This window comes from Poecilia latipinna, unplaced genomic scaffold (genome assembly GCF_001443285.1).
Source record: "Poecilia latipinna isolate Pla-1442-1.1 unplaced genomic scaffold, P_latipinna-1.0 Scaffold1170, whole genome shotgun sequence".
Taxonomy (NCBI): domain Eukaryota; kingdom Metazoa; phylum Chordata; class Actinopteri; order Cyprinodontiformes; family Poeciliidae; genus Poecilia; species Poecilia latipinna.
In genome coordinates this window covers 129,065-141,947 of record NW_015113786.1, presented here as the reverse complement: position 1 = coordinate 141,947, position 12,883 = coordinate 129,065, and the positions used below count along the sequence as shown (strand labels likewise).

Genomic DNA, 12,883 nt, shown 5'->3' with positions numbered 1-12,883 from the left:
TGCAATACTGCCACTTAGTGGACAAACCCTGCAAGCATCAGATAATCTTAAAAACGTTTTTTATGTTTATTAATTCAATTACATATTTAATTATGTGGCAGGTTGGCTATTTGAATATATATTTTGCGACAAGATCCAATAATTCAAAGATATACAAACTTGTTTGGCCTTACACTGAAGAAATAAAATGACAGTTGAAAATGTCAGCAGTGATCTAATAAGTAAAATCACGTTATATCTACACATCATTTTTAACAGCGCAGCGGATAGGAATGCATGAGGAAAATATCTCATTTGACACAAGTTTTTTTTTATTTTTTATTTTAGGTTACTGAGTTCACACAGGAAGAGATTGTGCATGTTTGCACACACACACACGCACACACACAGGTCCACACCTTCTTTTCTGCCTCTCATCATCAACCGCTGACAGGAAGAAGCGCTCTATCGACTCTTGTTGGAGGTTTTATTTGAGCAGCCGCTAATATTTCGGGCGGATGTTACTATAGCTGTGACTCGGCTTCCTCTCTCTTTCCACAACTTTATACGCACAACTTTGAAAAAGTCCAGTTTGAAAGGAGATTGCTGAAAAGGACTGAGAAAAGTGACTCGCTGAAAGCTGGAGATGACTTCTGGGGGCATTAGGCTCGGGGGGTTGGGGCAGGACATAAGCCAAGCGGAGTTAGACTTTTCGGACCTGTTTCTCTACAACACACCCGGAGAAGATTTCCCCGTTGGCTGCGTTAAAGGTGAGTATTTGTTTAAATCACAAAGCCTTCAGTTTTATGTCATTTAATTCATTCTTCTTCTTCTTTTTTACCTAATTGTGGGATAAAAATGTCTGCCATAAAACGGTACTGTTCGTTCAATTATGTGCTGCTTTTATTTTATAGTTTCCCTAATGGACTTGTGTGCAACAAGTTTAGTTAGTACAACTTTTTTGCAGGTATTTTAATAACAATATGGTGTAGTTATAACAGATAAATGAAATCATAGCACAACCAAATTGTGAGAGGCAGGTCTTGGTTTTGCATGTGGCTTGCACAGTGCTCTCTGGAGATCAGTTTTATTTGCAATTCATGGGTCAAAATGAAAATGAACTCCCGTGTGATAGCCAAGTAACACGGTCATTATAAACAGTGCTATTCTTGACTTAATAAATCCTTTGTTTTGGTTGCTAACAGATGACTCAGGTGCTCTCCTTCAGAATGACGGCCAGCCTCCCTTGCTGGTGGTCGATCATCACACCGCAAACGTCTCCACTTTGGCCCATCCAGCGTCCAGCCATGACAACTTCCCTCAAAGTCCCACCTCAGACAACCTGCCAGGGGCCGTATTTGAGTGTCTGGAGCTGACATCAGGGGCCAGTAATATCCCTTCCCCCAGCCCCAGGATTGAGATCACTCCGTCGGGTGATTCTCTCAGCTCTCACACCATGGAGCCAAGCCCTGGCTCTAAAGCTCTGGGTGCATACAGGGATTGTGTGAGCCCCGCAAGCAGTAACTCCTCTTCTGGCTGGCCGGCGGATAGCTGCTCTCCCTTGAACTCACCCAGTGTCTCCCCTCCAAACGGCGGCAACTACAGCATCTCCTGCTCTGCCTTGGACCTGTGCCCAGGCTTGCAGGGCATCCATACTTCCTCTGCACACTCCTCTCCAGGGGCCTCGCCTCGCAACAGCATCACGGATGAGACCTTCCTGCAGCCGATTCACCAGCGCTCGACCTCTCCGCTTCCCCATCAGCGTTCCCGCTCCACCTCACCACAAGGCAAACGCTGTTTTGACCAGACCCAACCCTGCCAGGGGGGTACGCCAATCAAGCAGCGCTCCCGTAGCCCCAGTCCCAACCCGTCACCCCACGAGCCCTACTACATCCATCCATATCCGGCCCAAGCAGAGTTTCAGTCCCATGTTCAGACAGCACCACAGGCCCTGGAGGAAGTGCTCAACAACCTCAGTTCAGTTTTGCCTAGAGTTGGAACTCATGTAGGGGTGGGAGCCACTCACACACAGCCCCCTAGACAGGACTGTGTTTATGGAGAAACGTATGACTGGGCGATTGATCATGAGAGGATGGGCAGGTCTGGAGCTGAGGTGAAATCTGAGCCCTTCTACATTCTCCCATCTGTGTGGCCTCCCACTCAGCCTGTACATCAACCCACAACATGCACATTCAGGTGCTTGGTTTAACCTCTTTTCTTAGTTAAAATAAAATATTTATTTTTAGTAGATATCAGAATGTCTGATATGCTAGAAGCTTTGCAAATGTTTGCAATAAATGTTTTCATTTTATTCCCAGTGGCCTCTCTGTTTCTCCACTCCCATCCTTGGAGTGGGGACTGCCCAGTCAGTCTGGCCAGTACGAGCTTCTGATCCAGCAGCAGCCCAGGTCCCACCACAGAGCTCACTATGAGACTGAGGGCAGCCGAGGAGCAGTCAAGACACCCAATGGAGGCCATCCTGAAGTTCAGGTGTGTACCACCAAGTACAACTCAAGAATAAGAAGCTGAGTTTCCATTGACCATATAATTGCACAAATTGAAATTACAAAAAATACATTTGCTTAATGGAAACATGCCAATTTCAAAATAACTAACGTTTACTGATAAAACGTTTTTGTGCCAGGATGAGGTGGCTTTTCAGCTGTATCAAGATTTGTATATTTCGCAAAATTACAATGGAAACAGTTTTTGTTCATTATGAGAGTCGTGAGATCAATAACCAGATGTTACTACTGGTGGAAAAGATGAAGAAGATGACAGGAAGTGGTAGGAGAATTATGGTTTGGCATATTTTCTAATGACGTATCGCATAAACTATCTTATTCACATGAGATTTTAATTGCATTTCTTATTTAATGGAAATTTCTTTATTTTTTGGCATTAGCAGAATATCAAAATAGTAATCTGGAAAACAAGAAGTCTACTTCTTTCTCACTAGATGGTTTTCCATCACAAACATGCACAAAACTTTGTATCAAAACTTTGTGCATGTTTGTGATGGAAAACCATCTAGTGAGAAAGAAGTAGACTTCTTGTTTTCCAGATTACTAGGAGAAAAGCATGAGAATAAGGAAGAGATTGTATATGTGGGGTGTGGGTGGTTTGGTGTTCATGTAGAGCTAACAGCCATGCAAATAAAGAAATAGTCCCTGCTTCCACCAGTGATGATGTTTAAGCTATGCTTTGTTCCAGTCTGCTAAAGTGAAAGTTGCCCAGACAACAAATACGTTAGCATGATAAACAAATATTGACACACGGTTTTTTGCTTACTGCTTTAACTGAGCTGAAATAATGGCTAACTGCTGGCTTTCCCGGCAATGCTGCCCAGTACTATGCAAAGCAGTTCTGAATCCTTTCTACAAAGAGTCATTCTTTGCTGCATCAGCATGTCAGCCAGCTTGAATTCAGCTTAAAGTATGTGTGTAATCTCTTGTGTCGCCTTCCTAAGCTTCGGGGATACCAAGGCACCATTCCACTGGGGCTGCAGGTCTTCATCGGGACAGCAGATGAGAAGCTCCTGAAACCGCACGCCTTTTACCAGGTCCACCGCATCACTGGGAAGACCGTCACCACTCCAAGCCTGGAAAGGATGATCAGCGGGACAAAGGTTTTGGAGATCCTTCTGGAGCCAAAGAGCCACATGAGAGTGGTGTGAGTAAAGTTGGTTTTAAAGCAAAAATTAGACAATTCACACTTAGCCTTACAAGTCCTGACATGGTAGTAACACATTACTGCAATTCAGTTGTGTGTGACCTGATTTTCTTAAAGTGAATCTGCAAACATCACTGTGCAAGGGTCTCTGCATACCTAACAGTGCTACAAATGGAGAGATACAGCAGAGTAGTTTAGTTTGTTTTCTTCTGATGTTTTATTGCAATGAAAGTTCAGATCGTTCTGAAAAATCAGCCACAAAAACCCTGGTTGCTTGGGAGAGTGTCAAGGTTTTTCAACGTTTTTCCCTCCAAATGCTGTTACTGCTGACGGAAACAAGAAACGCATCACTTCCTGTGTGTTGGAGAGTTTTTCCAAGAAACACCTATCATACTGTGTGTGTGTGTGTGTTTTTTTTTTTTTAAGTGGCAGAAATGTCTGATGAGTCACAACAAAATTTTGGCAAAAAAAAAGCATTTTAAAAAAAAAACAAATCTAGGTCAGGGACATGTTTATTCTGCACAAGGGGCAAATTGCTATAAGGGAAGCATAAACCACAGAATCACCAAAATGAATAAAAATAAACAGTATACAAATAAAAAAAAAACTTGCAAAACAGATGTGAATAAACTAATTATTCTTAAAAATATTGCAACTATTACCAAAATAGGGCTCAACAAAAGAAAAGAACGGATTAAAAAACATGTTTCATCCAAGAAATCTGGCAGTTAGCATTTTTTCCATCTGTGTTTGTCCAGGATTGACTGCGTTGGCATTCTGAAGTTAAGAAATGCCGACATTGAGTTGCGGAACGGTGAGACGGACATCGGACGGAAGAACACGCGCGTCCGTTTGGTGTTTCGTGTCCATATCCCTGAACCTGGAGGCCATTTTGTGTCTCTTCAAGTTGCTTCCAACCCCATCGAATGCTGTAAGAAGAATACATGTGCAAAAATTATATTATTAGACAATTACTGTTATTATCGTTATTGCTGGTGGTGATGCAGCTGCGTTCATGTTGTCTGCAGCTCAACGCTCGGCACAGGAGTTCCCCGCGGTCGAGAGGCAGGACCTGGACCGCTGCTCCGTACTTGGCGGTCAGCAGATGGTCCTAACTGGACAGAATTTCACGTCTGACTCCAAAGTGATATTTTCTGAAAAGACACAAGGTGAGAGCTTCTTTTGTAAGCCAGTAAACGTTTACCCACTAACAAGCTGCATAGAATATGTATAGAATGTTATGTAATGACCCAAATGCATGTGTTTGATTGTGTATGTTCAAAATACATATAAATCGACTCTTGTGGTTCAAAGTGTGAGCCACAAAATATGATGCAGTCAGGTTTATAAGAAGGGTTAAGCATTAATTTCATGACAAAACTCAGTAAAGACAAATTATTCACTGAGCAGAATTTTAGCATTCTGTTTCTTGTAGAAAAGTCCCCAGGTTAAAAAGTTAAATTTGTGTAAAAATTGGGGTGTGGTCGTAGAGGGGATTGGGTGAAGGCATATCTTGCGTTTTATATTTCCCTGTGCTTACTCTCGAATAATACTGAATAATACAGTGTTTCCCAAAACCTAGAAAAGCCAGTTTAACACAAAAAGTGGTGGGTGTCACAAAGTTTCTCGATGTGTGTTTTTTTTCTGATGACCTCCAGTTCTCGTGTGGTTATTTTTGGCTTTAAAACTACTGGTATGATTAAAATAGACTAATAATAATAATCTGTGGTCTTGCAGTATTCTGCCCGAGGGTTCCCACCTACACCTGTAGTATCTTTATTTTTAGATTATTTGCATATCACCTGGGAAACATCACCTTTCGGTGACGCATAGCCGCCGCCAGCCCACACTTTTAGCTTTGACAAAGCAAAGGCGCATTTTCAAACTATTACATTTTGCACTACAAGTGAAAACTTTTATTTATGTCTAAATGGAAATTTATCACGTCTTTGGCGCTCCATCTGCCCACACAGATTTGCCTGGCTGCCTGGCTTGAGAGCTGGATAGGTACAGTCGGTAGCATGTAATGCTTCACTGTTGCTTGGCGTAGGGTTTTGTGCAACAGGATGTGGTTAGACAGGCTGATAAAGATTTAGACCTAGAGCAGAGGCTTTGTTTTTTTTTTTTCTTCTTTTTCACTGCGTGGGCTGCACAGAGACACAGAGGTACAAACAGAGGTGGGAATGTAACTCTAAAGCAGACAATGCTCTGTTTTCCACTGCTTAACAAATACGACTACAAATTCAACTTCCCCTCACTTTTTACATAGTTTTAGTTTTTACATACACATTTTGTGTCAATTAGATGAGTCAGAATTTTATTCATTTAGATATTTAAAGTTGCTTTTGTATTTTATTTTATTTTTTTACATTTTCACAGAGGCAGGCTTGTTTTATGTTTCTACCAACACCAGATAAAGTAACACACTTCTAAAATCTAAGCGTTACGTTTCTTGATGTTATCAATCTCCTGGCAACAAAGCTAAGAGCTTTTTCTACATCTTTTCACTCTAATGAGTGAAAATATGTAACGTCTCCAGGAAAAAAAAAAAAAGAAAAAAAGATCTGATTGGTTCTTTCAGGTTCCTCAGAAAAGATAAAGGAACCATTGTATTGGTATTTTTATAGATTTTAAAAAATATATTTAAGCAAATTGTGTCTTTATGAATGGCTGTAGAAGTGCCCAAAGATTCTTTTCTTAGGTTTTGTCATTTATTGACAACCAAACATCTAGGAGCATTTCTAAGACCGAAAGGTTCATAAATCAGGGTAAAAAGGCTTAAAACGCCAACAAATCAGAACTTTATTTAGAATTGATCATGCGAAGTGAAAACAAGGACAAAAGAAACATAAATACTGTTGATCAAGATAGCATACTAATTTTATGGGGTTTTAAAATCGAAATATAAATTTGACATGATTGTTCAATACTGTGCTAATTTATACTGACAACATGAAAAACAAGTAGGTTGATAAAACTGTGTTTCTCTCTTCTTTTAGATGGTCAGCAAATCTGGGAGGTGGAGGCCACTGTGGACAGAGACAAAACCCAAGCTGTAAGTCGGCCAACTTGCTGGTTTTGACACATTAACTGTCATGTTTATGCCAGTAAACATTTGTTGGTAGGGTTGGTAAAGACGGGCAAAAAGTCTTCAAATAAATTCATCTTTTACTACAGTAGAAATGCCCAAAACTAAATGCAACCATTTCATTTGGGGTATATTTATTTCCTGATGGTACCGTTTCTGTAACAATTCATTTGACAAAAAACAACTGAAGTTCTTTTTTTTTTCCATTCACATAAAAATAACTACTAAGTAGTAGTCCATGTCTTTTACATTCTCAAAGTTCTACTCATCTGATTCATTTTATCTTTATTTTCCTAGAATATGCTGTTCGTTGAGGTTCCTCCTTATCGAGACCGAAACATTTGCCAGCCGGCTAAAGTCAACTTCTATGTCATCAACGGAAAGAAGAAGCGCAGTCAGCCTCAGCATTTCATCTACACTCCTGTTATAGGTGTGTAACTGCCAGTTCTCTTACATTAGAAGGAGAAACAGGTTTATCTGCTTGTTTATCACCAAAACATGTTAAATCATGACCAGCTGAAGCTCAGTTGGGGAAAAAAAAAACTAGTACGAGACTTGCCTCAGAAGCCTGATGTTGAAAGATTACATTAAGTATAATAAAATGACAAAATAACATTTCATTTATGACCTGGAATAATAATAAGAATAAAATGCTGTTTGTTTTGATGTGGCTTAAAACTAAAACAATGTTGGTCAATTATACACTTCTCATATTAAGTCAAGAGCAATACAGGAAATTGCAACACTTTACACAGATAAACTGAAATAACTTCAATCTAAAAATAAGCAGATGGAGTTAACATCCAGAGACCTGATAACGACCTGAGCAATTAGACAGTTTGAGCTTGCAGCAACAAGCAGCAGGCAGAATAAACATTTTATACTGAGAGAGAAAAGCTAACCCTTTAGGGGAAAATGTATCACTCCACTGCTGAAAAGCATTTCACAAATTGTAATCCTCCCATTAATTTATGATACGCATTTGGCACAGACTAAATGACATGAATTTATATATATATTCACATCTTTTGTGGCGCTACTGGAACTGTTTCCTTGGAGGGAAATGTTTTGTTACGTTTCAGGGGTCTCTTTTTTATTAAACAAGGATTTTAACTGCTGCCATGTCTTGTTTACTGATTTGCTTTGATTTTCAGTTAAATGTTTTATTGTTTTTGTCTTTTTCTTGCCCTTAAATCAAATGTGTTATTATATTGATTATGAGAGAAGTATTAACTTGACAAAACATTCTGAATAACTGATAGTGATCTCAAACACCACATATCTACGTTTTTCAGACTGATAAATCTAGGATAATGTAATCTATGGAAGAACTTTCCTTTCTTAGAAATCTTATTTAAAGATATCACTAATTTTTGACATGCAATTCCTTATTTTTTGGAGAAACACATTGTTATTATGGAGTGAAATAACCTAAGTAATTTTGTATCATCAGTGTTGACTCAGTCTTACACCAAGCACATGTTGAAGAAACATCTCTTCTTGCTAGTAAAGCTCTGGCCTCATTTTTAAGTTACAGAAGCTGCTGCTTGATGTTATGCACATGTTCATAACCTGCTGTGGCTAAAAACAGCCCTGATGAGACTGTATGTTGTCACAGCTGCAGCCTCTGGGTCATGCTCGCTTATGCTAAGCAGTGTTGTGATGTCAGCAGCACGTTCTCACGAGACAAAATTGTTTTTATTTTCTAGCAATCAAAGCAGAGCCTCGGGATGACTACCATCTGGATTCATACAACTGCTCAGACAATCATCACCTGTCTGCCATTTCAATGAAGTCCTTTTACCATCAGTTTGAGCAAGACATCAACCCTCCAGCCTTGAATGTTTCGTCTGCACTCTACCATCTAGCCACTGTAGACCCCAGAAGCCATATGCTACCACCCGATTCTTTCGAGGAGCCAGCTTATTACCAGTCCAGAGCTGGGAATGTGGTCAACAACCCAGTGATGTACCATTCTGCAAACCAGCTCTACAGCAACTACAGCACCAACCATCCTGCCTCCGGTCCCGGTCAGTGTGTCAGCGCCCAAACCCCCGTGAGCAAACTGGGCGAGGGTCCACAGGTCGGGGATTCCTTTGAAGCCTCTTTGGTGTCGAGGCATCCGGGTTTTGTGCCACCTCTGGGAAAGTCGCCACCTTCCAGATACGTTGAAGTGAAGGCAGGAAGCCAGATTCAGCCAGTCGGGCAGCCGCTCACCCAGATCAGATCTGCTAAAGGAAACCATGACGATAAGGCTCCAGAGAAGATAACCATTAAACAAGAGAATCTCAGCTATGCCTACCTGGAGGATGGTGAGTATTAATGTGTATGAAGTTTTATTTGCCCAGATGTTCTGCAAAATGTTAACAAACAGAAACGCTGCATTTAAATCAATAAAAAAGGATCATTTCAAAAAACATTAGATCTTAGCAAGTATTTTTGGTTTAGTTTTTAGTGCAAAAATAATAATTTAAAAATTATTCGCTTAAAACAAACTCTTAATCTTGCTGAAAAGTTACTTAAAAGTTATTTTTTGTCTTATTTCAAGCATACTAAGATATTTGCACTCAAAACTAGACCAAAATACTTGCTAAGATTTTGTTTTTTTATAGTGATAATATAAAAAGTCAATAACATAAGAATAAAAAGAAGAAGAAAAAAAAAAACAGAAGCCAGAACATATGAAATAAAGTATATGGAAACACAGAGCTGCCAAATCAGACCTAAATAATGCCATAATTATAGTTATAAATGTTATATTTTCATGTTTGTAAACATTTTGACAATATTAATATCTCACTTGAAAGAACAGAAATCCACATATACATACAAAAATTGATAACCAGCCTGTAGTTTATCTCCCACTTACAGATAAAGAACTAACAAACATATTTATACACTGCATAATGAAGTAGCTCAGGCAATCAGCCCAAAAGGAAACATCTGTGTGGAGCTTTATAAGTCCGATTTCAATCAGCAACAATACACCGTCTGTAGAAATATTAAACAATACAGTGGATCAGACAGTGAAAAACTTGATAACTGAAGAAAACCTGCAATTCAAAGAGAACCTTATGTTATAGTTTAGAGGGCAGTTTGTCGCATCAGTTTCTCAGAACCCTGTTCCCAAAGGCTAATACTAGAGTATTTTACACAGTTTGTTTGCATATCTATATGCAAACTATGTCTAAAGCTGTGATGATGCGTATATTTATCAAGTCTCAAATGTCTCCATGTTGATATGAAGGAACAGGCAGCTGTGACAGACCAGCCAGACCAGCCAGGGGTAAAATAATGTGACAGTGTTTTACTGAAATAGCTCTTTATATGTGTTACAGTTTGGCCTTGCCTTCTTAATGCTCATGCTGTACATACACTCTACACAAAGCAAAACAAAGATTTGTCAAAGGTAACAATTAAGAATAAAAATTAGATGCATTCACCGGAAACATAGAACTAATTTTGCTCTGAACTGAAAACCTCATACTGTAGCTCTGGAAAACCAGTCTTGTTTTATTAAATCTCTGCTTACCTTCCCTTTGATAATCCTCTTTTAATGTTATTTGCCATCTTAGGAGAAACATAAAGGTGTGAAAAAATTGGGTGCCCATCATTTGATTCCTTCATACATCTAAATAAGATGAGGTTTCCTTGGAAAGGTGACCTTGTTTTGACCCCATCTATCATTTATTTTTATCTCCTTTGTGCTTATTGAACAAAGCACAAAAGGATGGATATGTTAATAACTTAACTGAATTTAATAATTCAGTTAAAGTATTAACTGAAAATAATTTTGTTTATTTTCAGAGTAAACAAAAGTTGTTTGTTTACACTGAAAATAAGTTTGAATTTGATGTAATACTCTACAAAGTGAGAGAACTAATGGCATATTTAGCAGGCAGATACACAGACAGTTGACTGGTAATTTTAAGAAAAACCCCAAAGACCAGATCCTGCACTCATCTTAAATCAATCATCTTGTAATATGTTTCTTAACAGCGAGACGAGCCTCAGGAAATGTAGATATTTTGATAAAAAAATGTTTTAAACATGACTAAATTTGGCCTAAGGACTATTGAATAAATTATCTATAAGGAAAAAAAAAAGACAGATCATCAAAATAGCTTGTGTAAGGAGAAGTTTCTGTAGCCTGGGGGATGGGTGTTTGTGGCCCAGTCTGCAGTGCAAACAAGCACCATGCAACTATACATTTGCAAATCCTTCCATGTGGTTTTCAGACGGGCCTTTCTATCCACTTTCCTGTCTGTTTCAGTCTCACTCTCACTGTCTCTTTCACACACTTTCTGAATTGTAATGAGTACACCCAGTTTCCTTTCAACCAAATCTACTATAACTAACCTAACAATTGTGACGGGAAAGAGCTTACACTGTTGTAAAGTGAGAAAATGTCTGGTTGGATCTCTTTGGAGGCAGGCAAAAACAGAAAGTAAACGGTACACATGCAAATATATGCTGATGAAAAATAACAGTAATAAAACACCTAAGTTCTCAATCTGGCCTTTTATACAAAGCGGAGAATTAATTTTGTTTTTATATTCTGTGATATAAAATATACCAAAGCTATTTAGAAACTAACGCTATTGACGCCAGAGCAAAGTCAAGGATATCTAGTGGACAATAATGTAACTGCAGTCATTCTTCATTCACTGTCAATCAATCATTGATGGACTCACGTAGGTTTTATTAAATCATGTCATAGAGGGGGAACTTGGTGACTGAGGTCAGAAAGGCGCCAACCACAAACCTCAACATCCCTGGTTCAAGTCCTGTGAAGGACGTTTGTTTCACTCCCCCCAATTTCTCACTCATCATTTTCTCACAGTCTACATTGAGCCATTACAAAATAACAGAACAAGGCCAGACTCTGGCGCCACCTATTGGCGGCATTGAATAAAACAATCTGACCTCACTTGGGTTTGTGCATGAACTTCTTGTTTTCTGTTTTTTAGTAAATGACATCATAAGAAGAGACATGAAAGGCCACAGTGAAGACTGATCCTGCAACACTTTAGCATCTCTGAAGACCAAGACTTCTAAAATGTTATTGGAAATATATTGCAAGCTAATATAATATTGGTTTGTATGTTTTTTAATTTCAAGTCAGCATCATGTTACTGTTGGATTCAGGAAGAATAGTGGTTCAGCTTTTTAAGAGCTTTAAAAACAGCCATTTATAAAGATAGACTATGTATCTATTTTGCCTTTAATCACTTTTGAATTCTTTCTGTTCATATTATTGTACAATTGCTCTTTTAAGAATGTAGAAACTATTTTATATGAAATAAATTCAGTTTATATGAGTCTGGGTGTGAAATGTGATTATTTTAAGTTTGAATGGCTGAAGGAAACAAACACTGAATCAGAATCACAAACTTAATACTTTAATATCTTAGTTTTGCATGTATGACCTTTAAAGATGTAACATTTTCACATTTATTTTTCAGATCACACACATAGTGTCAGCTCCAGTTTGAACGACACTATTTTTATCTGTACCAACTGAAAAGCTAGAGTTTTTATGTATCATGAACACATATTTAACAGTCTACAGAAATCATGGTGATACTGGAGCTTCAGCTTCCACCTCATTGAAATACCCAGCTGGAGAAGAATCCACGAGAAAATATCAGCTGAATGAGGCAGTTTCACCACAAATCATACATTCCCAGAGCCACAAAGGGTTTACATTGTATTTTATTCATTCTGTGTGAACTAAAATTTTTACCTTTAAACATTGCATGAAAAATATATACTTACATAAGATGTTTCATTTAATTTAGTTATTTTTAATTTCTGATATTTTGTTGCCTTTTCTAGGCTTTTAAATTCTGCTGTGCCATTTTGAGGGTCTACACAAAAGCAGACGAGTTTATCCTTTTTTACATAACTTTGTTGTTGCAGCCCTAGAGAAAGAACAAATATACAGACCCTTAGAGAGGTGCAAGTATTTCTTTGGAGTAATGATGTCCTATTACTGTTACAAGAAAATATGTTTAACCTAAAAAGAGGATTAAATAATAAAAAGAACATATCATTAGTGTAATAATAATAATAATAATAATAATAATAATAATAATATACTGATTTATTTAATCTGTAATTTTTTATTTAAAAAAATCTCTT

The 12,883-nt window shown here is 38.2% G+C and overlaps 1 protein-coding gene across 1 annotated transcript; it reads left to right on the top strand.

The window, feature by feature from the left end:
* The first annotated feature begins 395 nt into the window (after positions 1–395).
* nfatc2b (nuclear factor of activated T cells 2b) lies at positions 396–12,060 on the top strand. The gene is made up of 10 exons (XM_015053248.1): positions 396–749; positions 1,185–2,175; positions 2,298–2,469; positions 3,449–3,651; positions 4,410–4,582; positions 4,680–4,820; positions 6,651–6,706; positions 7,037–7,169; positions 8,449–9,051; positions 11,710–12,060. Exons 1-10 carry the CDS (start codon positions 626–628, stop codon positions 11,754–11,756), a joined length of 2,643 nt encoding a protein of 880 aa, XP_014908734.1. The 5' UTR covers positions 396–625; the 3' UTR covers positions 11,757–12,060.
* Positions 12,061–12,883: the final 823 nt, after the last annotated feature.